General features: G+C 46.4%; 1 protein-coding gene across 2 annotated transcripts in view; it reads left to right on the plus strand.

Annotated features, from left to right (window-relative positions):
* The window catches only part of DCAF5 (DDB1 and CUL4 associated factor 5), a 129,277-nt gene extending 111,724 nt beyond the window's left edge, over positions 1-17,553 (plus strand). For both annotated transcript variants that reach the window (XM_066272533.1, XM_066272534.1), the window contains exons 8-9: positions 5,501-5,628; positions 12,924-17,553. In XM_066272533.1, coding sequence (XP_066128630.1) covers positions 5,501-5,628; positions 12,924-14,684 — 1,889 coding nt within the window. In that variant the 3' untranslated portion in view covers positions 14,685-17,553. The remainder of the gene's footprint in view (positions 1-5,500; positions 5,629-12,923) is intronic.
* Positions 17,554-27,847: the final 10,294 nt, after the last annotated feature.

The raw sequence follows: 27,847 nt of genomic DNA on the forward strand, positions 1-27,847 counted from the left end.
AGCAAAGCTCACCAGCTTGGACCCCAGATCTCTGGCTCTAGCAAGGGGTTACTCAGCCTGCTGAAGGCCCACGGTCAAGGCACATATGAGAAAGCAATCAATGTACAACTACTCATCTCTCTTCGTTCCTGTCTGTCTGTCCCTGTGTATCCCTCTCTCTGACTCACTCTCTGTCCCTATTAAAAAAAAAAAAAAAGAAGCAAACCAACCTATATGATAAAGATTTAGAAATCAATTATGCCAGAAAGGTTTAGAAATCAGTTATGAGCTTCTGACTTTGTTCCTATACAAACCCTTTCATTCCTTAAAGGCTACCAGTATGGTGGAAAGGATAGAAGGCATTACAGCCAAACAGACTCTGGTTCAAATCCTGGCTCTGCCATTTACTAGCTATATGACTTGAAAAAAGTCCCTTAAATTCTCTGAGTCACTAAATTCCTTTTTTTTGAGGCAATAGGATTAAACAATAGATTGATACTGGGTTTAACTCGAAGTTTCTCTGCCGGTGACAATAGAGGTACAGCTAGGAGGAAGATGTTGGAAAATGTAGAATGCAGACGAGACCATGAACAGGAATGCTATTTGTTGAATCAATCTCAAGAACAGAAATAGACCTGAAGGAACTCCTTGGTGGTGGTGAGATTGCTGTATTGAGACGATGTTTTAGGTTCCCATGGATCCCTTTGACTTTGAGTAGGCTCAGGCTCCCGTTCCCTCCTGGCACTCCGACATAGGAGCGCAGAGCACTCGGGCAGCCTAGGGGATTCTGTTGTGGCATTCTACCTTGGTACTTAACTTTTCCTGTTTTCTTTTTTTTTTTTAATGTATTCATTTCAGAAAGAGGAAAGGGAGAGAGAAAAAGGGGGAGGGGAGAGAGAGAGAGAAAGAGAAAGAGAAGGAGGAGAGGAGCAGGAAGCATCAACTCCCATATGTGCCTTGACCAGGCAAGCCAGGGATTTCAAACCAATGACCTCAGTGTTCTAGGTCGACGCTTTATCCACTGCGCCACCACAGGTCAGTCCATGATCCTGTTTTTCTAAATAAAACACACCAGCTCTATGTTTTAGTCACTCACTCTTTTCTTTTATGGTTTATTAGCAAACAATGTTGGGCCAAGATATGAATAGCTTTAAATGTATTGTCCATCTTCGCCTGACCTTTGGTGGCGCGGTGGATAAAGTGAAGTCGCTGGTTTGAAACCCTGCACTTGACTGGTCAAGGCACATATGGGAATTGATGCTTCCTGTTCCTCCCCCCTTTCTCTCTCTCTCTCTGTCTTTCTCTCTCCTCTCTAAAATGAATTAAAAAAAAACAAACAAAAAAATAAAAAAAATAAATGTATTACCATTTTGGATAATTCACATATTAGGAATCTCAAATAGGGGGAGGAAAATTAGGCAAAGGACATTTTTGTTACCCATCAAGTACAGTAAGCACCTCATAGTAACTAAATTGGCACTGCCAAGGAATAAATTGGTACAGTCTGAAACCTTGCTATTATATAAGAAGATATTTACAGCCTGACTGGTGGTGGCACAGTGGATAGAGTGTCAACTTGGGATGCTGAGATCCCAAGTTTGGAACCCCAAGGCTTAAGTGTGGGCTCATCCAGCTTGAGGGCAGCCTCACCTAGAACATGGAGTCGCCAGCTTAAATGTGGGATCACAGATATGATCCCATGGTCGCTGGCTTCAGCCTAAAAGTTACTGGCTTGAACAAGGGGTCACTGGCTTGGCTGGAGTCCCCCCAGTCAAGGCAAGTATGAGAAAGCAATCAAACAACTAAGGTGCTGCAACTATGAGTTGCTGCTTCTATCCTCTCTCCCTTCCTGTTTGTCTCCCTTCCACACTAAAAAAATAATAATAAATAGCTTGACCAGGCGGTGGCGCAGTGAATAGAGCATCGGACTGGGATGCCGAGGACCCAGGTTCAAGACCCCGAGGTCACCAGCTTGAGCACAGGCTCATCTGGTTTGAGCAAAAGTTTGCCAGCTTGGACCCAAGGTTACTGGCTTGAGCAAGGAGTTACTCGGTCTGCTGAAGGCCCGCGGTCAAGGCACATATGAGAAAGCAATCAATGAACAACTAAGGTGTCGCAATACGCAATGAAAAACTAATGATTGATGCTTCTCATCTCTCCGTTCCTGTTTGTCCCTGTCTCTTACTCTCTGTCTCTGTAAAAATAATAATAATAATAATAAAGAAATACATACATACAAACAAACAATGAAGTAAAGCCTGACCTGGCAGTGGCACAGTGGGTAGAGTGTCAAACGGGGACATGGAGGACCCAGGTTCGAACCCCCAAGGTCACCAGCTTGAGTGCTGGGTCGCTGGCTTGAGCATGGGATCATAGACATGACCCCATAGTCACTGGCTTGAAGCCCAAAGGTTGCTGGCTTGAGCCCAAAGGTTGCTGACTTAAGCCAAAGGTCGCTAGCTTGAGCAAAGGGTCACTTGCTCGGCTATAGCCCTCCCCTCCGCCCCTGCATCTACCATCAAGACACATATGAGAGAGCAGTCAATGGACAACTAAGGTGCCGCAATGAAGAATTGATGCTTCTCATCTCTCTCCCTTCCTATCTGTCTGTCCCTATCTGTCCCTCTCTTTATCTAGAAAAGCGTGTGACATTTTTTGTCACACACACACACAAAAAAATGAAATAAAAAGATATTTACAACCTTGACTGGATAGCTCCATTGATTAGAGCATCATGTAGGTTCAATCTCTGGTCAGGGCTCATACAAAAATCAACCAGTGAAGCTCTGGCTGGTTGGCTCAGTGGATAGAGCATCAGCCTGCCATGCGAATGTACAGGGTTCAATCTCTGGTCAGGGCATATACAAGAAACAACCATCTGCTTCTCTTCCGCTTTCTCTCTTCCCTTCTCACGGCCAGTGGCTCAAATGGTTCAAGTGTCAGCCCTAAGCACTGAGGATAGCTTAGTTGGTCTGAGTGTTGGCCTCAGGCACTGAGGATAGCTCAGTTGATTTAAGCATTGGCCTCAGATAGGGGTTGTCAAGTGGATCTGGTCAGGGCGTATGCAGGAATCTGTCTATCTCCCCTCCTCTCACTTAAAATAAATAAATAAATAAATTTCAACCAATGAATGTATAAATAAGTAGAACAACAAATTGATGTTTCTCTCTTCCTTCCTCTCCCTCCTTCCCCTTTCCTCCCATTTTATTCTCCCTCCCCCCTTCCTCTCTCTAAAATCAATCAATAATTTTTTTTAAAAAATATATTCATGGCAATGAAGAGAGATAGCTTCTCTGAGGCAAAAGAGGAGTGTGTCAGGATGCCAAGAGCAGAAGACACTTCCCCAGAGCCAGATAATTTCTGGAGAAAGGATGTTTGTTCTTGTCATATTCCTTCTGAACACTGAGGTGAGAGATGCTTGGAAAGAATGTTTGAACAAGGCGGAGTAGGGAGTGTGCTGTTGTGGCAGCTGGAGCCAGAACTGTTCTTTTCCCCAGGGGTGCCATGCTCCTGGTAGGGACTGAGAAGGTATTTAGTGCTTAAATAAGTGAGCGCTCACTTGTCTGGGTCTGAATGCATCATATTTGCCAGTTTGCCAGGGTCACAGGTCGGCCTACATGAACTGAGCTGTTTTTGATGGTTGCTCAGAAGTGAGCTTGTTCAAAACTTTTTTTTTTTGTATTTTTCTGAAGCTGGAAACGGGAAGAGACAGACAGACTCCCGCATGCGCCTGACCGGGATCCACCTGGCACGCCCACCAGGGGCGACGCTCTGCCCACCAGGGGGCGATGCCCTGCCCCTCCAGGGCGTCGCTCTGCCGCGACCAGAGCCACTCTAGCGCCTGGGGCAGAGGCCAAGGAGCCATCCCCAGTGCCCGGGCCATCTTTGCTCCAGTGGAGCCTCAGCTGCAAGAGGGGAAGAGAGAGACAGGGAGGAAGGAGGGGGCGGGGGTGGAGAAGCAAATGGGCGCTTCTCCTATGTGCCCTGGCTGGGAATCGAACCCGGGTCCTCCACATGCCAGGCCGACGCTCTACCGCTGAGCCAACCGGCCAGGGCCTGTTCAAAACTTGATGCATGTGTTGTACATGACTGTGATGCCCTTACCAGTGAAATTGAACTTTTGAGATTATCCCAAGTGCATAAATGATGACATCTTCATCTCTGTGGCAAGTTCCAGGCTTCTGGTACTTTTCTCAGTCATTGAAGAAGAAAACCTACAGGATGGTCTTTAAAATATAGCTGTATCTCGGTGGCCTTAATTTTTGTCCATACCTGGTGTCTTTAAGGTCCACATTCTGTAATTCAGATTCTTAATTCTTGGGCTCTAATTATCATAAAAGTGACCCAAAGCTCCTCTTTTTTTTTTTTTTTTTTTGTATTTTTCTGAAGCTGAAAACGAGGAGGCAGTCAGACAGACTCCTGCATGCGCCTGACTGGGATCCACCCGGCACGCCCACCAGGGGGCGATGCTCTGCCCATCCAGGGTGTCGCTCTTTTGTGACCAGAGCCAGTCTAGCGCCTGAGGCAGAGGACATGGAGCCATCCCCAGCGCCCGGGCCATCTTTGCTCCAATGGAGCCTTGGCTGCGGGAGGGGAAGAGAGAGACAGGGAAGAAGGAGAGGGTGAGGGGTAGAGAAGCAGTTGGACGCTTCTCCTGTGTGCCCTGGCCGGGAATCGAACCCGGGACTTCTGCACGCCAGGCTGACGCTCTACCACTGAGCCAACCGGCCAGGGCCAAAGCTCCTTTCTTTATCCTTAGTTCTTTCCTGCTGTCAGAGTAAAAAATAAATTAAAAAGATTTTCTCTATTTTCCTAGTGGTTTTTGTATGTTTGCTTGTTTTGTTTGCTATCTGCATCATAGAAATGGAGGGCAAATGGACCAGAGATGTTTTTGTGCATTTAAGTAATTATATGCTTCTGGTTCTGTTTGTCCCTGGCTCAGCTGCCTAACTGTTCCCAAGCAGTTCAGTCTCATTTTGCTCATGACTGGCCTTTTCTAAGGTAACACTTGGATTCTGTCTCGGGGATACAAAACTTGGGAAATGTTTTAAGTGGCTGTAACTTCATTGACAATGGAATTACAGTGGGTGGGTGTGGGCAAAGCTTAAAGGCTAAATAAAGGCTCTTGGTAAGAGCACATATGCTGAGAGATATTCCATCTTCCCTCTTTCCATAGCAACTTTATCTGTAAGAATAAACTTTCTGCTGGTTGTTAGTAAAGAATAGTTAAGAAGCCTGACCTGTGGTGGCGCAGTGGATAAAAGCGTCGACCTGGAATACTGAGGTCGCCGGTTCAAAACCCTGGGCTTGCCCAGTCAAGGCACATATGGGAGTTGAAGCTTCCTGCTCCTCCCCTCCTTCTCTCTCTCTCTCCCCCCCCCCCTCTAAAATGAATTTAAAAAAAAGAATAGTTAAGAAAAAAATCTCAGCTCCAGTTCAGAGCTGTTTGCCTGCCATTACTGGAGCCTGTATACTTTCATCCATTTCATCATTTGATTTTTGTTTCCTTCTGTCTTCCCAGGTGGCATTGGTAGGGTGGTCAACGGAGCCTTCATGGTGCTGAAAGGGCATCGGTCTATTGTTAACCAGGTCCGATTTAACCCCCACACCTACATGATCTGCTCTTCTGGTGTAGAAAAGATTATCAAGGTGAGGCACCTTCCCCTTCTGTCCTTCTAGAGAAATTATTACAGTTGGAAGAAACCAAAACAATGTATGTAGGACCCCATATCTAAACATACTAATGGTCTATCAAAATTCTCAATTATTTTGACATATTACAGAATATTGAAAAATTTATGTTAAAAAGTGATTTAAAATCCTCCTTTTAGAATCATTTTTTTAAATGAGAAATAAATGTATTGTCATTTATTCAAATATATTGACCAGTATTAACTCACAAGCTGTACACTCACAGGCTTTTGTAAAGATCCTTTGAAAAAGGATCAGTTGACAGAGCAATTGTTTCCGCTGAGTGGTGGAAGGTAACTTCCTAGTGGTCAGAAAGGCGAATTTACCAAATGCGCAGTGTCTCTCTTTTGGACACATGATATACTCTGGCAGATACTTTTATGCAACTTGCAGAAACAGAAATGGTTTCCCTTCCTATCTTTGAAACCCTAGAGAGAGCTGGGCCTAGGAAATACCGTCCTGCAGCTTGTGGTGGCTGCGGGCATTCCTTCACTGCGGCCACATCACTTCAGGACCAGTACCTTCCAATCTCTCTGCCCTGTTGTCATATCACCTTCTCCCCATGTCTCAGGACTATTTTAAAAATAGTCACTAGACTTTGACACCTGACACTACCTGGATGCTGCTAATTTGCAGTGGCCCTTGATCTTGAGTCTGATGAATTCTGCTTTTTAAGGCTTATCTGGAGGTTAAGAAACTCATCATCCTTTAGTTACTTACTGTCCTTTTTGTATTAATTGCCATCCTACTATGACAAGGAATAACTAAGTGACTGCCAGAATCAGAGCTAAGTTGTCTCAGGGCATATCAAAACCCACTGTGGTTGCCGTTGAGGCCAAACACCTGCATCAATTGCACATCAACTAAATGAACTTAACCCTGCCAAGAAATATTTTTAGAGCCTACCACTGAGAGACCCAGCCTGGCTTGTATCCACAGAAAGATGGTTCCCTGCCCATCACTCAAATTCCAGCTGTTAGTAACCCTTTTCCAACATCTGAAACTGAGGGTTTGGAGCAAATTATAAATTCTTTTTTTCAAATGGTGAATTCTTGAGGACCCTGTGATAACTTTTAAGTAAAGATTGATGATATTCCACCCTAGAAAGTTAAAACTCCTCTTCTCTCCCCTTAAAATGGCCTTGAAAACCTGAGGGAAGTTTCAGGGGGGAAGTAAAAATTGGTTTGTGATGATTTGGTAGTTTTCATATTCTTTTATTCTTTAAAAAAAATCCAGAGTTAAACCAAGTTGTATCTGAGGCAGGGGAAGCTATCAGAAATACACTGTTGGAGTGCGGGTCAGTATGCTTGTTTGTCCTGACTCCAGCTTCCTGTATTTAGATTTTGTTGGTCCCATGACTTTCATGATTACCCACATTTCCCCCTGGGGCTAACACAGGATTTAGAGATCATTTTTACTAACTTTTTCCTTTTACAGATGATGATATTTATGTTGCCACTTAACTGTCTGGGGTTAATTACACAGCTAATTAGTGGTAAAGCTAAGAAAGAACCCTGTTCTTTGTTCTTCCCCGGGCGCTGCCACATTCACCATACTAGTGGGAAGGCAGCCAGCAGGCAGCCTGATGTTCCTGCCGGATTTGATCATCTCAGTAGTACTTCACTTGGGCAGTCATTGAATTGGCCTTGTCCCTTGCATTACTTTCCCTTCTCCTTTGGCCTATGACTAATGGGTTGGCATGGTAACATGTCCTCTCCTGGACTGTTGACATCATTCTCTTTCTCAGAGAGCTTTGCTTGGGCATCATCTCCTTTAGAAGAAAGATTCCTGCCTGACTATGCACTCTGGGATGTTTCTGTGCTGAGTCTCCCCAATCACTGTTTAGTCAACTGGAGTCCTTACCCTAAAGATCATAGGTTGGAAACTAGCCAAGTTCTCAGAGAGAAAGGGAAGAAAATGTTTTCTCTCTGAGGTTATCCAGACTGAACTATGGAGCTCGCTGCTTCCAGGTTCCAGTGGAGTCTGAATCCTGTCCCAGCAGGAAGTACGTTTAGCCATCTGAAACCTTAAGTGAGGACAGCTGGTACCCTCAGCAGCTCTTAGAGTCTGCCTCCCATCTGTCAAATAAGGGTGCTCACAGGAGAGCCTGTGACTTACCTGTGCCTGACAATTTCTGACTATTCTGATAAATGTCACTTTCCTACTTGCTATTTCTTAGAGGATCAGTGGCTCAGAGAACATCATCCCACCACATTCTAGTCCAGCCTGATGCCTGCTTTTCTCTCTCTGCTTCTCTCTCCACTCTATCCCACCTTCTCCCTGTCTTGTCCTTTACTGCTACCTTTGTCAGGGTCAGCCTTTTCTCACCCATAACAGGTTTTCTATCCCCCCAAATGCCCACAGGTAGCAAAGGACGGTGTTCATTTTGTAGTTAAACAGAAGCGAGGACAAGATGGGGCAAATACTGACAGTTTTTTCTCACACACCAATATTTATTTATTCACCCTATATGTGCTATAACTATTGTATGCCGATTGTGCTAGGCCCTATGGGTAACACAAAGGTAAAGAAAGGTAATGCAGGTTCCCCTCAGAATTGATGACCTGGTAGGAGAGACAAGAAATAAAGATAATGGAAAATGCAATAGGTGTACAAGAGGTATTTAAAAAGTGCTGTGGGAGGAGAGAGATTTTTCCCCCGTCTGGGGTAATCTCAGTGTATGTATTTGAACTAGATTTTGAAGAACTAAGGCTGCAAAAGGGAGGGGAGGAGTAATATTGGAAGAACATTCTAAATAGGGGAATGGATATCATGTCATTGAATCAACAGATATTTGTTGATCACCTACTGTGTTCCAAATATTATGCTTATGAATAAATGCTCAGAAGCAGCAAAGTGTAGGACCTGTTTTGGCCAAAATGATTGTGTTTGGCAAAAGTGAGGAGCACAAGAAGGAGGCTAAGGTACAAGGCTGGGAAGGTAGGCCAGAGGTAGGCCCAGACTGTTATAGAAGCCAGATTACAGAATGTGGAGAACCCTTGAGTAGCAATTGAGGTCCTTACCTGTGTAGTTTTTCTTGATAGATGGACAAATTTCTAAATTTAGTATAATAGTGGGAGAAGAGAAGAGGGACTTAGAGTTGCTGCCTCAAGCATGCCATGGTCACTGTGTAGGTCAGAACATTGTTACTTAATTGCTTTCCATTATGATGATACTTGAATAAGAACTGAAATGTATCCTTTTCCTCAGCAGCCTCTTGAGCTAAACTTTTCACTGGGCTTGGAGGGATAGCTGTTCATCCCTCTTCCTTTTCTCATTAACCTTGCCCTATAAGGAGGCATGGCTAGCTACATTTAATATGACAGGAAGTTGTATTTTCATGGCTTCACTTCTGAGTTGTTGACTTTTACTGTAAAGAAATAAACAATTTCAAAAAAAATGCCTGACTGGTAATGGCGCAGTGGATAGAGCATTGACCTAGGAAACCCCTATGTTGCCAGCTTGAGCACAGGTTCGTTGAGCTTGAGCGCGAGATAATCAACATGATCTCCTAGTCGCTGGCTTGAAGCCCAAGGTCACTGGCTTGAGCCAAGGGGTCGCTGGCTCGGTTCAAGTGCTCTCCCCTATCAAAGCACATATGAGAAGCAATCAATGAACAACTAAAGTGACGCAACTACAAGTTGATGCTTCTCTCTCAAAAAAAAAAAAAGAAGAAGAAGAAGAAGCATCAACTCATAGTTGCATCACTTTAGTTGTTCATTGATTGCTTCTTATATGTGCCTTGATGGGGGGGGGCGCTCCAGCCTAGCTTGTGACCCCTTGCTCAAAGCAGCCACTTTGGGCTCAAGCCAGCAACTGTGGGATCATGTTGATGATCCCACACTTAAGATGGATGAGCCTGTGCTCAAGCTGGCAACCTCAACATTTTGAACCTGGGACTTCAGCATCCCAGGTCAACACTATATCCACTGCACCACTACCGGCCAGGCAGAGTTGATGCTTCTTATCTCTCTCCCTTCCTCTCTCTCTCTCTCTCTCTCTCTCTCTCTCTCTCTCTCTCAAAAACAAAAGAAGGAAGGAAGGAAGTTTACAAATGCTTTAAATAGATATTTTATGGATGAAGGAAGACCAGGGTAATAGGGACCATCGGTACTTCTAGTGTTAAAAAGTCTCTTGGAGGATGTGTCCAAAACTTGCTGATTGAGGTATTCAGCCACTAAATGAAAGAGAAAGCATCACATTTTTTGATGCTTTGGTATGGACTATGGATATGATTCTCATTTCTACAGATGAGAAAAGAAACTTTCAAGGGTGAAGTCATTTGCCCAGGGCTATATAAAGTGGTGAGGCTGGGGTGCCGACCTGTTCTGCCTGCTCCCGCAGTTCTGTGCGGCAAATCTCTTGAGGCTAGAAGACTGGCTGTTTATGATGGGTTTTGTTTTGCTATGAATCTTCATATTGGATAACTGTCATCTATCCACTGCTTAGATAAGGGAGCTGAGCTTCACCCAGGGTCACCAGCTAACTAGGAGCCAAGTGGGAACCCACACTCAAGTCTCCTGCCTCCTGATCCAGCATTTTGTTCCATTACTCCAAGCTTCAGGAATGAAAGTCTACCTCAACTTAATATATTCCAGAGTCCAAATAAAAGCTGACTTTCAGTGTAATAGTTTTCATTCCTGAAGTGAAGACATAGGGCCCTGGATAGTAGATTAGAACCTAGAAACTAGTTTGTTGGATAGTTAGACCAGCATCTTACCATTAATATTTTGTACTTTTGTTAACAAATTCTGAGTTCTGTGAAGTACATATAGACTTAGCTTCATGTTAAACCACATGGTTAGGAACATTTAACATTTTTAAACTGGGGCAGTGAGAGATTTGGCCCAGAATACAGACTAAGACCACAAAACATCTAAGGGCGCTGCCTTTAGGACCCTGCCCCCATTTCTGTAGTCACTTTGAATGACTGAATCCCCACGAAGCACTTGGCTCAGTGCTTGGCAGCTCAGCGTTTCCATAAGGAGGTCGTCATAACGCTATTCCGTAGCTCTGCTGCTAGCACTCATGGTGTTTCTCGTGTTCGTTGCCCTCGAACTTCTTTCAGACATCTATTCTAAGAGATACATTACAGCTTGTGCCTGTTGCTGAAGGCTGTGTTTTAATGTTTCTCAAACATTGAGTCTCAAAGAATTTGTGACTCACTTTAGACAAATCCATTATTTTCTGCTACTTACTTTTTACTAGCTATATTCTAGTGTTTCTTAAAAGTTGGTTCACTTACTCATTCCATGAATGCTTGGTTAAAAATGCAGAACCCTGATCTCTATCCGTGATTTATTGAATCAAAATCTCTAAGGGTGGGTGGGGCTGAAATGTCAATGTTGAAATTATTCTTTAGGTGATTCTTGTGCACGCCAAGGTTTGAGAACCACTGCAGTAAACTCCCCTGGGTGAGACTGTGAAGCTGGAGAGGGAAGAACAACGGAGTAGTTGTGGGCAGGGAACAGAGTTGAAGGAGGGATGAATGTGAGTTGGGAATTGGTGGAGACCCAACCTGGAAGGTTTCTTTAGCCCCTCTTGAACGGGGGATCCTCTAAACAGGCGCTACCAACCAGGAGTTGAAGTAAAAGCGTGAGGGAACAGGCTTCAGGAAATTCGTGGAGGCGAATTTGTCCTTGGATAGCTTTGGGGAAATGGAGCCAGCCATTGTCTTGATAGAGGATAGGGAATGAGGAGCCAGTTTTCTGGGTTGGGTGCCATCTAAAGATAGACACCAGCCTGTCAGGCAAGAAAATTGCCTGGAATTTCATCTGAGTTGCCATGGCTACCGGCTAATACAACCAAGTTTCTTTGTGCTGCTCTGTGGACCAGACTGGCATTCAGGTGAAGGTAATCGTTCTCATTTGCAATGACAACTTAATTACCTTGAACTTGATTTTTGCTTAACTTATTCAACTTACAAAGTTGGGCCTTTGCATTCAGACAGACCTGAGTTTGAATCCTAGTTCAGTGACATTTGGGCTATGAGCCCACATTTCTTTTTTTTTCTATTTTTTCTTTTTTTTCTTTTTAATTTTAATGGGGTGACATTGATCAATCAGGGAGCCCACGTTTCTGACCATGGAATGGAAAAGTGTTAAGGGATGGGCCTACAGTCTTGGGTGGAGGTAGGGGTATCCTACCTATTCCTGCAGTCACAGAAGAGTTGGGGAGCAAACCAGCAGCTCCCTAGTTAAGAGAACCCAGTTCCCTGGGTAACTGATGCTTGCGTGTCCAAGAGGGAACTGCAGTGTAGGCAGTGGGCTATTCTCATCAAGCTCCAGTAAGCAATTCCCATTAGTTAAAAACAGAAAGTTGCAGTTGGAGAGAAGTGAGTTACAGGCTGAAATATTAGCTGCTGCGGAGACTGACTGCTGGGGCTGCTTTCACGGCGGCAGAGTGGTGCACACACAGCTTCAGTCTTCTGAGAGTTTTGAACACATTGGTCAATCTTGAAATCCTCATCTATCCTCTGAAATTTTATAATTTCCTCATCACTAATAGAGGAAGTTAAAAGGGCAGGCGGATTGCGAGGGAGATGGTGTGTGGTTATCCCGGGCCTAGAGATAGGACTGAGGTCTCCTGACTAACGATAAGGCCTAGACCGTGCTTTTTCCCACATCTGACTATAGACGCCTCGGTTTTTATATGTGCCCAAAATAATCCAGTCTGATAAAGAATGTATGTTTTTCTTTGTTGTTTTTTTTTTTTTTTTTTTTTGTATTTTTCTGAAGCTGGAAACGGGGAGAGACAGTCAGACAGACTCCCGCATGCGCCTGACCGGGATCCACCCGGCACGCCCACCACGGGCGATGCTCTGCCCACCAGGGGGTGATGCTCTGCCCCTCCGGGGCGTCGCTCTGCCGCGACCAGAGCCACTCTAGCGCCTGGGGCAGAGGCCAAGGAGCCATCCCCAGCGCCTGGGCCATCTTTGCTCCAATGGAGCCTTGGCTGCGGGAGGGGAAGAGAGAGACAAAGAGGAAGGAGGGGGGGGGGTGGAGAAGCAAATGGGCGCTTCTCCTATGTGCCCTGGCTGGGAATCGAACCTGGGTCCCCCACACGCCAGGCTGACGCTCTACCACTGAGCCAACCAGCCAGGGCAAAGAATGTATGTTTTAAAGTTGGTTGGCAAGTCCTGGCTAAATGATAGGAAGTGCCTGGGGAAGCTCTGCCTTGGTGTTCTTTATCATCATCAGCTTTACAGCACTTTCCAATCAGCCCTGTTGGTCTTGATTTCCCTTTCTGTGCAGATCTGGAGCCCATACAAGCAGCCAGGGTGTACCGGAGACCTGGACGGTCGGATTGAGGATGATTCCCGCTGCCTCTACACCCATGAGGAGTACATCAGCCTTGTGCTGAACAGTGGGAGTGGCCTGTCGCATGACTACGCCAACCAGTCTGTACAGGAAGACCCCCGGATGATGGCCTTCTTTGACTCCCTGGTGCGCCGTGAGATTGAGGGCTGGAGCTCTGATTCAGACAGCGACCTGAGTGAGAGCACCATCCTCCAGCTACACGCAGGGGTCAGCGAGCGCTCGGGCTATACGGACTCGGAATCCTCGGCCTCGCTGCCCCGCTCCCCCCCACCCACAGTGGATGAGTCTGCGGACAGCGCCTTCCACCTGGGCCCCCTCCGGGTCACCACCACAAACACAGTGGCCGCAACTCCGCCACCACCCACTTGCGAGGACGCAGCTTCTCGCCAGCAGCGCCTGTCAGCTCTACGGCGCTACCAGGACAAACGCCTCCTGGCGCTTTCCAACGAGTCCGATTCTGAAGAAAATGCCTGTGAGGTTGAACTGGACACCGATCTCTTCCCTCGGCCGCGGTCTCCCAGCCCCGAAGATGAGTCCAGCAGCTCTAGCAGCTCCAGCAGCTCCGAGGATGAGGAGGAGCTGAATGAGCGCCGAGCATCCACCCGCCAGCGGAATGCCATGCGGCGCCGACAAAAGACGCCCCGAGAAGAGAGGCCCAGCGTCCCGCCCAAGCCCGCCAACACCTACATTGGGGAAGACAACTATGACTATCCCCAGATCAAAGTGGACGACCTCTCTTCCTCCCCCACCTCCTCCCCTGAGCGGAGCACTTCCGCCCTGGAGGTTCAGCCAAGCCGGGCATCACCAACTTCCGACATAGAGTCAGTTGAGCGGAAGATTTATAAAGCTTACAAGTGGCTCCGCTACTCCTATATCTCCTACTCAAATAAAGATGGAGAGAGCTCCCTGGTGTCTGGGGAAGCGGATGAAGGGAGAGCAGGAACCAGCCGTAAGGACAGCCCAGCCCCTTCCTCCAGCAAGGAAGCCTGTCTAAACGCAGCAGCCCAGAGGAACCAGGACCTGTCCCCTGAAGGCCGCAGCAAGGATGCTTTAAAAGAAGAGACTTCTGCTAGATACCCCAGCATTGCCTCGGGCCACGAGCACAGCGGCCACTCTTGGGCAGAGGCACCAGAGGACACCTCTCAGGACACTAACAATGGTAACTCTGTAGAATACTCTTTTGAAACGAAGAAGCTCAATGGAAAGGCTCTGAGCAAGGCCATGAGCAGCCGGGCTGAGGAGCCACCCTCTCCTCCTGTCCCCAAGGCATCTGGCTCCACTCTCAACAGTGAGTCTGACAACTGTCCCAGGACCCAGTCTGATGACAGTGAAGAGAGGGGCCTCGAAACCATCTGTGCCAACCACAACAATGGACGTTTACACCCCCGGCTCCCTCACCCCCACAACAATGGACAGAACTTTGGGGAACTGGAAGCAGTGGCCTGCTCTTCCCCAGGACGCTCAGACACTGACCATAACTTGTCCCTGACAGGGACACTCTTACACAAAGATTGTTGTGGGTCTGACATGGCCTGTGAGAGCCCCAGTGCTGGAACGAGAGAGGACCCTGCTGACCCCCCAGGCGTAGGCAGCAGCAGGGCCACGCACGGCCACAGCGGCCGCAAAAGGCGCCGAGGTGAATTGGAAGATCCGGATTCAGAGAATTCCTCCTCAGAGAAGAAATTAAAAACATGATAAATACAAAGGGAAAACAAAAAGCTACAAAAAGGAGCTTTACAAAAAAAAATTTTTTTAATCCTGTTTAGTGAACAAAGAGGAAAGGAAAAAAAAAGGTATTAAAGGCACATAAAACCAGGGCCTGAATTTTGTGTCTGATGCTGCTCCCTTCTATTCAACAATGGGTCTGATGTTTAGTTGGCCTTTGGCTTGTGCTGTGTTAAGAAAGGGGGGAAATCCCAGTGACTCTTTCTAGTAAAACAGCATAGTGTTCCTGTGCAGATTCTGTTAACATAAACCCTCGTTGAGACATTCGAGTTGTGTATGTGCACTGGCACGCGTGAGCTCATTGTTTCAGACTTCGTCTTCAGTTCTCCATTAGAGAAGGATCTGTGGATCTGTGCTTTTTGCCATCTCACCTTGTTTACATGCTGTAGGTGTTCTGGTCTTAACGATGAGTACCTGCTAAACCAGGCTGTGCTGCCAGTGAGCAGAGATTTGTGCAGAAAGACTGGAAGGAGCATGGGAACGGCCCTTCCGCCCATCGGCTGTGCTGGGAAGGAAAGCATGGTTCCTTTCTTAAAGAAATCTTCCATGTTTTCTCGTAGTAGCACTTCGGCATTGAACATTTAACATAAATGTACTAAAAGTGGAGCATTTTTAATGCTAATGAGAGGTTAGCACTTAAGATGAGATTCAAGAGAACATAGATCCCTAATAAATTTCACTGATTGCAAATGGAGCGATGTTACAACACATACTGTATGGAGGCCATAAAATTTAACTAGTTGTGGGTAACACTTTAACCAGTTAGATACTTAGTTCTGAAAGGCATTCAAAAGGCCTGCAGGCGCTATCTTGGCCCCCTGTGATGGCGTCTAGGCATATTGAAGAAGGGGAAAAGACAGCTCTCAAGAGCTCTGTGCTCAAGCTACTACAGTGGATGTTATGTGTGTTAACAAGTGTAGTAAAGAACAAGTGTGGTACTATATTAATTTAATTCAACCCAAAGTGATTGGTGAGAATTAATGGGCCTGGCGTCTTCCCTCAGGCTTGTGGTTGGCAGAGGTTGTGGTGTTCTGACTAGATCTTGCAGAGCAGTGAGCATCTTGAAGTAACGGATTCTTATTGAGTAGGTCTGAGAGGAGGCAGAGCGTGTAAAGAGAAGAGTCACTGGTTTAAGACTCCTGGCTCCACTCCATTTTGTTTAGGTAGATAAAGATTGAGAGGGGAAAGGCCGAGAGATTGTCAGCATTGCAATGGTAGTTACGGTCACTTTGTTATCAATGAAGTATGTGCAAGACAGGATAACTAGGAATGACCAGCTCTCTTGTCATAGAAGTCACGAAAAGACAGGAGAATATTGGCAAGAAATGAGGAAGAGAGAGAGGAGAACACTATAACTTTCTTGAGCACAAAGGTGCTAGACAACTAGGTACCCCGCCGGCAGTGGTATAGAGAGGACCCCATGTGTGACTGGTGTGGCCTCCCTGATCCTGTTAGAGGAGGGCCTCTCCTACTGGGACTGGGACCAAGGGAGACGGCCTGTGAAGGATAAACACTTGGATGGGTTTAGGCACTGGAGGAGGAGAGGTTATTTATAAAGAGAATGTTGTTGATCGAAGCCAAAAGGAGATATAATCTTGCTACACGTTGTGAAAGGAAAGATGTGCCTGGTATGTGTGATGTGACTTGGGTGTGAAAACACTGCTTTAGAAGAGAGAAGGAGATGAAGGAGTGTGAGGAGCAGTAGAGATGCTTGCAATTTAACACCTGTAATCTCACTGGGAGAGTGGGAAAAGTGATTCTGTAACCATTAGAATTACTTTGGATTTGTAATCAAAATGGCTTTATGATTTGTCTTTGACTCTTCACAGATAATTGTAAATTCTGGTTTTATAAGCCCAAGTCATTTTACATTTGCTTTTTCCAAAAGTTATTAAATTGGAATTTTTTAATCCTTTATATACAAAAAAGATATAATCATTCAGTGTGTGTTTCTCTTCCCCTTCCTAGTCAGCATACCCAATCTCTTTGATTTATTTAATCAGTAGATATCCTTTTTTTCTCTAAGGATAATTCAGTATCTTCTTGGAGAATAAAGAAGTAGTTAAGGTTTCCTTGTGAACCAGCCACTTCATAGGTACATTTCATGTTAAAAGCCTTATCTTATTTGAGTATTCAAAAGAGAAGTCAAGGTTCATTCTGGTTCAACATTTGTATCCAAGAAAGATCCTTTTTAAGTAAGGATGCCTTTCATATTGGGAGAGACTTCCTAGCACCCCAGATTCAGCTTGCCAGGAGATAGGCCCCACGAGATACCCGCAGAAGCAGGCTGAGAATGCTTGTCTCTGTGGCTACTCCAGCCTCATTTCCAGAAATCTCCTGTCTGTGACTGTGGTCCTGGGAACCTAGTGGACCTACTTCCAGGATTCCTTTGCCTAAACCCATATAGAATTGAGGCCCCGACTCTGGAGGCACATTTAATCCCCAGATTGTTCCATGATAGGTACTTGACTAGCAGAATGATGACACTGATTAGATGAAGAGCTATTCAAAAGTGCCTTTTGGGTTTTTTTTTTCTACATCTTGTACATAAAAGTTTAAGTGGCTGGTCCAGGTATATAAAACCATTTCTCTCCACTTTATTTTCCACCTGGTTTTCTAAGTGATTCCTATGTCTTTAGGACAGCAGGTAAAGGAATTAATTGAGTAGCTGGCCTGGGGCAAACGAAGGTTGCTACTGTGCTTGATTTACGAAGCCGGGAGTCCCTTGTTTGTCAAGGTGCCTTCCTCTGCTGAAGCCTTACCTCCTCACAGCCCACCTCTCTCCCAGCTCTGCTAGCTCTTCTCCTGTGTGTATGCAAATAAACCTGTTGTTCACTTCTCACGGCTTCCTCTTCTCTGCCAGGGAAGACTTGGTTGCTTAAACACCCCTTCTTCATTTCTTGTCTGTTTTAATTCTCGCATAGTTGGAAACTTGCTTTAACACTATCCTGAAGACCAGAAGAAACACTTGCCCAATGGTCACTGTCACTTTAGGTATTAGGACAAAGGTCACACCTGGACAACAAAATATAGGGTAGGCGGAGATATCTACTTGTCCTCCTTTACCAGGCTTCGATGAACTCAGGATAGTGAAATCCTGGAATTGACCAGAATGTTGGTTTGGAACTGAGGGAATCAGGGAAGCAACATTACACACAGCCCACAAAGTGTTTTCTGAGCCCTGGCCAGATGGCTCAGTTGGTTTGAGCGTCCTGAAGTGCCAAGGTTGCCAGTTTAATCCCTGGTTAGGGAACAGCTCGATGTTCCTGTATCTCTCCCTCTCTCTTTCCCTATCTCACTGATATCCATAAATTAAAATTAAAAAGAAAGAAAAATAAATTGTTTCTTGGTTTCCAAATATCAGATTACTTTTCCTGCCCTATCTCAGGTGTGCACTACAAACTTTTTTTTTTTACAGAGACAGAGAGAGAGAGTCAGAGAGAGGGATAGATAGGGACAGACAGATAGGAATGGAGAGAGATGAGAAGCATCAATCATCAGTTTTTTGTTGCGACACCTTAGTTGTTCATTGATTGCTTTCTCATATATGTGCCTTGACCATGGGGCTACAGCAGACCAAGTGACCCCTTGCTCGAGCCAGCAACCTTGGGTCCAAGCTGGTGAGCTTTGCTTAAACCAGATGAGCCCATGCTCAAGCTGGCGACCTCAGGGTCTCGAACCTGGGTCCTCCACATCCCAGTCCAATGCTCTATCCACTGCGCCACTGCCTGGTCAGGCTGCAAACATTTTTTCTTATGTATCTTGCCTATAAATCTGCCTCTTTCAGTTAACTGAAAAATTCCTGCCAACCTCACAAGACTCTTGTGAGGAAAATAGACCTTGTGAAGAAAGAGTATCCTTCCCTTATGACCTGAGCGAGACCCTGCCAGGGTTGAAACACTAAGGTGAAGTAAGGCTCGTTGAGTCCATGCTTGCCCATGGCAGCAGGATAATGGCTCTGGACAAGGCATGTGGTTCTCAGGACGGGTATTTCAGTCTGAGGGCTCATCTATCCTTGAGTACTCATCCTGGAATGAAATGACATGAGTTCAAGTAGTTTGGAAGTGATTGTGAAGTCTTGAAAGAACAGTGCTTTCCACATGCAACAGAAGAAAAGTGTGCCTGAAAAGGAACTCGGAGCCATCTGCTCCCGAAAGGTAGTAAGATACTTCTGAAAATGGAGGCTTAGAGACAGAGATGAACTTCACTGGGGCCAGTGCTAATGTGGCCAGGAACAAGAAGGAGGAGTTGCTCAATTTTCTTCGCTTAACAGGTTTTACTCAAGCTGTGTGCATAAGGGTCCTGCAGTCTTATCTATAAGACAGTCATGTTGTAAGGAAATGGGATATCTAGCATGGCAAACTACTGAAGTTGGGAAATGACTTCTCTCTGGAGCCCAAAGCCATGAGCTAATGGAATATTCCAGCTGAAGTACAGAATGCTCACTTACAAGTCTCCCTCTATCTATCTGGCTTTGTTAGTTACCCCACCAGTGCCAGAGAAAGCCAATAAAACACTAAGATATCTGAGTGTCGACCCAGGATCCTTAGGTATGAGACATGTTCCTTTTTTTTTTTTTCAAGTGAGAGGTGAGAGGAGGGGAGATAGACTTTGCATGTGCCCCAACTGGATCTACCTGGCAACCCCCTGTCTGGGGATGATGCTTGAATCAACTGAGCTATTCTCAGCGCCTGAGGCCAATGCTCAGACCAATTGAGCCACTGGCTGCAAGAGGGGAAAAGAGAGAGAAGGGGGAAGGGGAGAGAAGCAGATGGTTGCTTCTCATGTGTGCCCTGACCAGGGATCGAACCTGGGACTGCTGTATGCCCAGCTAATGCTGATGCTGTATCCACTGAGCCCACTGGCCAGGGCCAAGAGACATTCATGTGGTATAGGAAAGCTGGGACATTTGGAGCAAAGGGGATTAGAAGATTCTTCAGTGGTAAAAAATAAATGCTAGGTGGGTTCAACAGCTTTCCAGATCCGTAGAACTAGCTTTGAACATAACCTCAACTGGCATCTGAAACACTTAGTCATCAAGACTCTCCAAAACATCATGTGAAATCCTTAATTTATAATAATAGGCATCCATAAAAATGCAGGATTAGTTTGGGAGAAATTCTCTTCTAGAGTTCATAAGTTCCATGAAATAGTGATCATACAATCACCTGAACACCAGCACAGTTAAATACAATATATACCTAAAACAAGGTGAGTGAGTGTTCGTTGGTGATTGGCATAGGCTTTCATAGGGAAATAAGCGTCTGCCAACTTGACTTCCTAGAGGGGTTAGTGATGCTATTTGGGGCTTCCCCTACCACCATTTTTTACTTATTTTCTCTTCATGTCTCAGAGTTAGTGTTTTCTAACATTGCTTGTCTGTCCAAGACCCTACCTTAAATTGTTAAAGCTAATTTTTTTTCTCTTCCTCCTGTGAGTGGGATAGAAATGGCATTGCATTAGCAGAAGAAGTGGGTTCTACACTGGTTCTTTTTATTTTTACAGAGACAGAGAGTCAGAGAGAGGGATAGATAGGGACAGACAGACGGAGAGAGATGAGAAGCATCAGTCATCAGTTTTTCATTGCGACACCTTAGTAGTTTATTGATTGCTTTCTCATATGTGCCTTGACCGCGGGCCTTCAGCAGACTGAGTAACCCCTTGCTCAAGCCAGCGACCTTGGGTCCAAGCTGGTGAGCTTTTTGCTCAAACCAGATGAGCCCACGCTCAAGCTGGCGACCTCCGGGTCTCGAACCTGGGTCCTCCACATCCCAGTTCGACACCCTATCCACTGCGCCACTGCCCAGTCAGGCTCCACACTGGTTCTTAAATGGAGTAGCTACATGAGCCTTGGGCAAATTACTCAAGTTCTTTTTTTTTTCTTTAATATTTTATTTATTGATTTTTTAGAAAAAGAGAGAGACAGAGAGAGAGAGAAGGGGGAGGAGCAGGAAGCATCAACTCCCATATGTGCCTTGACCAGGCAAGCCCAAGGTTTCGAACCGGCGACCTCAGTGTTCTAGGTTGACGCTTTATCCCACTGCGCCACCACAGGTCAGGCCTCAAGTTCTTGGTAACTGAAATATGGAAGCCCCTCTCAACTCTAAAGTCTGATTTTACTACTTCATGGGCTTTCTAGATGAGTTCTCAAGACATTTCCATAGTGCCTACCAGAACCAGTTGGTGAGCCAAGGTCTTTGGCAAGTGAATAACTGCTTAGAGCCTCAAGCTCATCTGTAAAATGGGGAAAGGATGCCAGTCTTGCATATTGTTAGAGGATTCAAAGCACTAATTCTTGCTTCATTAGCATATCCTCTCTTTTCTGATTTCATTGCTTGTTGATGGCAATGTGCACTCCATTTTTGGATGGGGTCTGCCAAGGAATATAGAAATTAGATTCTTGAGAGAAAGAATTTACTATTTATTATCAAGTCTTAAACTGAAACCACAGGAAGAAAGTAAATTTTCCCTATTGTAGTACACTTGACTAAAGCTGAGTTTGGAGCCTTGAATACCACCTCCAACTTGGGGCCCCTACTATCTAAAGACTCTGAGAGGTCCTGGGTGGGTAGTGTTAGAGAGTTGTCTCTATACACCAAGGTTATGGGTTCGATCCCCAGTCAGGGCACGTAAAAGAATCAGCCAGTGAATGCATAAACAATTGTAACAGCAAATCAATGTTTCCCTCTCTTTCTCTTCCTCCCTTTCTCTCTCTCTCTCTGTCTCTCTCTCTTCCCCTTCCTCTCTTAAATCAATAAAAGAAGGGGGAAATTTTTTTAATTAAAAAAAAAAAGAAAAAGGCCTGGTTGACAGAGGCCTCACAGTTCCATGTTTAGGCACTAAGTCTGCAGAGCTGCTAAAAGGTACAGGGACAAGTCACGTGTTAGTTTGTGTGGGTAGGGGAGGCGTGGCAGAGCAAACTAGTCTTCATATGGTGGTGCTGGAGATGACCCAGACCTCAGGAACTGGGCCAGCAAACTCCTCTCTGGCCCTCTGAGCTGAAATTCTCCCACCTGGCGTTGCGCCAGCCCTAGAGAATCGGGAGTGTGGCAAGCCATGGAAATGCTCTGTGTTTATGCCAAAGAAACATTTTGACCGGAGTTTTCCATGCAGGATTGTTTCACGTGCATATGTGTATGAGATATTTTGCAACATCATGCTCGGCCAAGGGGAAAAGGGGTCAGAGTTAGGTCCTATCCCCCCAAACCCTCGGGACAGATGTGGAATAGACATCCAGGAGCACATTCGTGGCACTTGGAGAGGGCAGGCAGAGAAATATGAGAGGAAGGTTTTGAATTGCTGATGGAAAAGAGGCAATGGAATTATACTCAGGAGAGTGAGCTTTTCAAATAAAACATATCTGCCAGAAGAGAAGCCAGAGCAAGGGTTGGGGAGACTGGGAGGTCACAGATGAGTTCAGGCCTAAATTAGCATTTTGACCTTATCCTGGACAAGGTGGGAGTAGCTACATCATCCAGTCCAGCCTCCTCATTTTAGAGACTGCGTGTGGAGGCCACAGAGGGGCTTGATCCGGCTTCTAAAGCTAGTGTTCTCCTCACAGCTTGCTGTTCTGAGATGCTCTTTAGTTAAGGAGGGAGCGGTTGCTTACCTTGGTCTCCCCACCCTCACCCAGCACAACGCCCATGGGTTTCTGCTTACAATATGCAGCAGTAGCAAGGGATTGAAAATGGCCTATGAGGAAGGAAAAGCTTTATGCAAAGGAAAAACAGGGCCAGCTGAGCTGGACCACCCTCAGAAAATCCACACAAGGGCCCTACACACAAACTAACACGTGACTTGTCCCTGTACCTTTTAGCAGCTCTGACCACTCCTGGTTTGCTGAATGCTGTCCCAACATTTCAGAACCAGGAGTTGGCAATAAATCCCTCCAATGAGTTTCAAAGAGGAGCAATCAACATGTTGGGGAACTGGAAGAAAAAATAAAAGGGACCAGAGGTTGGGAGCTAAGGTCATTAGGTTTTAGAAAGGCAGGGGCTCAACAGTGGAAGACCTTTCAAGCTGTAAGCACCCAAGGACCAGAAGAGAAAGGAACAATTTCTTTTTAGATTTTATTTATTGATTTTACAGAGCGGGGGTAGGGGATGAGAGGTGGTTGCCTCATTCGAGCTGTTCATTTAGTTGCTTGTCGTACGTTCCTTGACCAGACAAGCCCAAGGTTTTGAAATGGCAACCTCAGCATTCTAGGTTCGCGCTCTATCCACTGTGCCACCACAGGTCAGGCAAAGAAAGAACAAATTTTAAGTGAAATCTGCCTGGTTGCAGGCCCAACAAAACCGGTTCAAGTCTCTGCCTTCTTGGCTATCAGGTCCTGGTAAGATCTTGCTCCTAAACTAGCTGTGAGAAACAGCTTACAGCTCAGATCCCTTTCTCTTATCCCAGTTTTCAACATCCCTGCCCAAAGGACACTCCCAGCACTTTATTCCTTAAAACAGCTGCCTGGGTTGGAATTTATGGACAAGAGCTGCCAAGTTTAGCCTTACTGGGGAAGGCTGGTCAGTGCCAGTGGAACAGCCTTGGGCACAGCCCTGGTAGGTAGAACAACTGGTGGAGGCTGTCTTATGCTAGGTCTGGCAGACTGTAGGGGCAAGAGTCGGCACAAAGGCAAGTTTGTCCTGCTCAGGCCAGAGTTCAAATCCTATACACACACACACCCAGCTTGTCCTCTGTGGAGAGACCTTGTCCCAGGCTTGGGGTCCTTCTGAATTGGGGTTCTCTGTCTATTCCTCGTGTGGCCAGCTGCCTCCAGTCAGCAGCTTCATCTGGCCCCCTGACTTCCTCTCTCTCCTCTGCTGATTGCAGTGCAGCTGCAACCTCACTTCCTCCTAAGATGGGCTGAGGGGAGGGGTGGAGTTTGGATCCCCTTCCTGCTAAGCATCTATGCTGTTTTTGCCTTTTCATTTCTGAGGGTAACGTGTGAAATGAGTTCAGGGAAAAGCGAGTCTTGGGTTCCACTCAGAAAGGAGGGGAGAGGGGGGTTGGCGGGGCTGATCCTGCACTGGACAAGAGGGGTGACAGAGATGGGAGCCTGGAGAGGCAGAGGACCAACGACAAGCCTGCTTCTAGGATCTGCTTCGGAAAGAAGTCAAACACACGATAGAGTGGAATTGTTGGAACAGCAAGCCTGAGAGGCCAAGCTATGTCTTCATTCAAGAGGATCAGCCGTTGTGCCCAACAATATCATCTAGACTTTGTGTCTTAATTGGGATTGGCTCTTGTGATGTTGATGCAGTGATAGATCAAGGATTCTGCTCCTTCAGCCCTGGGTGCCCATAGTGCCAGGGACAAGGCCTTGACAGCCAGGACGGAGATCCCTGGCCAGGCCCTTGCCAGGAACAGCTGACCTCATGAGAGTTGATAGCGTCTTCAATTCCTGGATGGTGCTCACACTCCAAGGTTCCCTCCTTCAAAATCTCAATCATGGGAAGCCTCTCGAGGTACCCGAGGGCAGGACTCGGCGCTTCTGCAGCCTGTGCAGTGCCTAAACCTGTGGTCTACTTGAATCGCACCCCCCAGAGTTGTGAGAGGCATGACCTGCTCAGCTGAACTCAGTCCTGCAAGTTCCATTGAGTGGAACTCTCAGTCCAGAAAAGGAGGCATCTGCGCCCTGCGGATCTTCTCCTTGATCTCTCCCTGCCCCCATGCCTAGTGCACTTGGGATTCTCCCCAGAGCTTTGCACATTCGCCTCCCCAGTCCTCCTTCCATTCCATTCCCTTCTTCTGACTGACCCACCAGCCCCAAGACCAGTCAGGCTTGGGAGACCAGATTGTTGCAAAATCAGGAGTGGAGGGAAAACATCCATGACACCTGCTGAGCCCACAGTGGCAGCGACTCTCTTCTTTTCGGTCCTCAGTGTGACTTCAGGGCCGAGGAGAGGCTCTGCTGCCCAGTTTCCCAGGCTGCTTCTGCTGCCCAGTCCTCCCCTGAGGACAACTGTGAGTCCTGCTCTGAGGGGGGCAATGGGGCCAGAGGGTGGGATTGAGAAGCAGCCCCGTAACCAGACCCCCATTTGCCCCTCCCTGCCCACTTCTGGGCATTTCTCTTTGCTAGTGCTGCTTCCCATCTGTCCTAGCAGAGAGAGAACTAACAAGTTTACTCTAAACTGTCTCCTAAGCCCCGTGTCCCTTCCCAGTGCCAAGAAAACTCTTTCCTTTATGCTCTGAGTCAGAGCCTGGTCACCCTAGAATAGCAGAAATAGTGAATCAGGGAGAGATGAGGCTCTGGGTGGGCTGGTAAGGGGGTCCAGGGTAGTCCAAACAATGTGGCCTGAAGAGCCAGAGAAACATAGGTAAACCTCTGCTTTGTGACATGGTATAGCCTTCAGAACCTGAATTGCTTTATACACAAAGTTGAGATGAGACTTGCCTTGCAGTATTACTGTGAGAATTAGTAACAAAAATATATAAAGCACCAGCACAATGGCCAGCAGGCCATAGGCATTGGATAAAGAGCTGCTATTATTGTCATCATAATCATGTCTTCTTTCAGGTCTAATGACCTGCTCACCAATGACCCCGTGTTCACGATGCTAGTATTATGCAAAATTTGGAGGACAAATGGAAGTAGAGAATCCTGAGGAGTTCTCCAAAGATGTCATCTCCTAATCCATTCCTTCTCAGCATTTATGAGAAAGTGGCACTGGAAATGAAGCTCAGTGTTGTGAAATGCTGGGTTCTCTTTTTGTCCTAAATATTTCCAAATAAAGCCAGCCGCAGAAGCCGCTCCACAGAGCTAGAATTTGAAACCTAGAAGCTAGTGAGGGGAAAGAAGCGACAATGGGAAGAGGAAGCACTTGGCACTCACACCCACTGTGTCCCTCCCAGCTTTCCTTCCAGTGACTTACTGGGACTGTCCAGCAGAACTTTGGTCTGTCCAGCGGGAATATGGCCTTCACTTTAAGAAAAGCCAATGGTGAAAAGTTCAATCTTAGGAGAAACCCATAATGAGGACAAAGGAATTTACATTATTTACAAATGGATTCTTTGCAAAAGACTTCAGATGGTCCCCATCTGTTGTGTAAAAAGAGGCACCTTTGGGTGTAGAGATATAGGGTAACCTTGGAGTGAGTTCTTTAAAATGAGACCATCCTTGGCCCTGGCCAGTTGGCTCAGTGGTAGAGCATCGGCCTGGCGTGCAGAAGTCCCGGTTTTGATTCCCGGCCAGGGCACACAGGAGAAGCGCCCATCTGCTTCTCCACCCCTCCCCCTCTCCTTCCTCTCTATCTCTCTCTTCCCCTCCCGCAGCTGAGGCTCCATTGGAGCAAAAGATGGCCCGGGCGCTGGGGATGGCTCCTTGGCCTCTGCCCCAGGCGCTAGAGTGGCTCTGGTCATGATGGAGTGACGCCCCGGAGGGGCAGAGCATCGCCCCCTGGTGGGCATGCCAGGTGGATCCTGGTCGGGCGCATGCGGGAGTCTGTCTGACTGCCTCCCTGTTTCCAGCTTCAGAAAAATACAAAAATAAATAAATAAATAAAAAATAAAATGAGACCATCCTCTTCAGTGGACCCACAGTGAAACGGCCGCCTTAGCTTTGCCAAGATGGTCTATCGGCCCAAAATGTAGGAACTTACCCCAGCAAAAGTATTTCTTAGATTCTACTACCTATAAGGATTGTAACCCCTCTCTAGGAAGTCTCTGCAAATCATAGATAAACATTCCCAGTTGATCGTTTGAATCCTCCCTTTTCCCCCTATTCCTGGGTGCTCCTGAGTTCCACGGAGGGTTTTAAGAGCCAGTTCCCTCCCAAGACCTCTTCAGTGACGAAACATAAAAATGGTCATTAGAGGGTCTCAGATCTTTGCACAAAGGAAAGTTTTGGGGACAGTAGTGTTCCTTTAAAATTTTAATCCGCATTTATCCAATGTCCTCATTTGAGCAGAAATAAACATAAAAAAAAAAAATTTTAATCCGCCTGACCAGGCGGTGGCGCAGTGGATAGACTGTTGGACTGGGATGTGGAAGGACCCAGGTTCGAGACCCCGAGGTCGCCAGCTTGAGCCGGGTTCATCTGGCTTGAGCAAAAGCTCACCAGCTTGGACCCAGGGTCGCTGGCTCTAGCAGGGGGTTACTCGGTCTGCTGAAGGCCGCGGTCAAGGTACATATGAGAAAGCAATCAATGAACAACTAAGAAGTCGCAACACACAACGAAAAACTAATGATTGATGCTTCTCATCTGTCTCTATTCCTGTCTGTCTGTCCCTGTCTATCCCTCTGACTCTCTCTCTGTCTCTGTAAAAAAAAAAAAAAAAAAAAAAATTTAATCCACGGGGGATTAAGAATAACTTTCCTTTATGAGATCAGAAACTTTAAATGGAGTCAGTGTTCTAGAAATTTTGCAAAGTGATATAAGACTTGAAACGAAAAGATGCTGCGCCTGTCGTTTCCCTTCACTGAGCACAGTGCGTCTCAGTCCTGGTGTCCCGAAGCTGTGCAGATCTGCACGGCCAGTGTGTGTTTGAGAGAAGTGGAAGCGACGATTGCGGCTCCTCTCTGCATCCGCGTCTTGCTGCCTGCTGCCAGGAGACCGTTCACAACCAGGCACTACTCAAAGTAAGTACATGTGCGGCCCTGGCCCGATGTGGCAAGGTTGCGGGTTCCATCCCTGGTCAGAGCACATACAAGAATCAACTGATGGCCTGACCTGTAGTGGCACAGTGGATAGAATGTTGACCTGGAACACTAGGGTTGCAGGTTCGAAACCCAGGGCTGGCCCAGTCAAGGCACATATGACAAGCAATCAATGAACTGCTGAAGTGAAACAATTATACTCTCACCCCTCCCCTAAATCAACACATAAAATCTTTTCTAAAAAATCAACCAATTAATGCATAAGTAAGTAGAACAACAAATTGATGCTTTTCTCTCTCTTCCTCTCTAAATCAATAAATTTAAAAAGTATATGTGCATATTTTATGTTCCAGAAATCCACTGCCTGGACATTCACTCTACACATTGCACCAGGATGTCCACCGTGGACTTGTGGGTGGTGTCAGGGATGCGGGGCCAGTAAAACACTCGTTCCTGTGGGAGTGGGTGTACAGAATGTGGGAGCAGCCCACCCTGGGGCCTCACAGCACTAATGAATCAGACGTCTACTCTGGGTCACACAGTGCTGA

Source organism: Saccopteryx bilineata, chromosome 4 (assembly GCF_036850765.1).
Source record: "Saccopteryx bilineata isolate mSacBil1 chromosome 4, mSacBil1_pri_phased_curated, whole genome shotgun sequence".
In the NCBI taxonomy this organism is placed as follows: Eukaryota; Metazoa; Chordata; class Mammalia; order Chiroptera; family Emballonuridae; genus Saccopteryx; species Saccopteryx bilineata.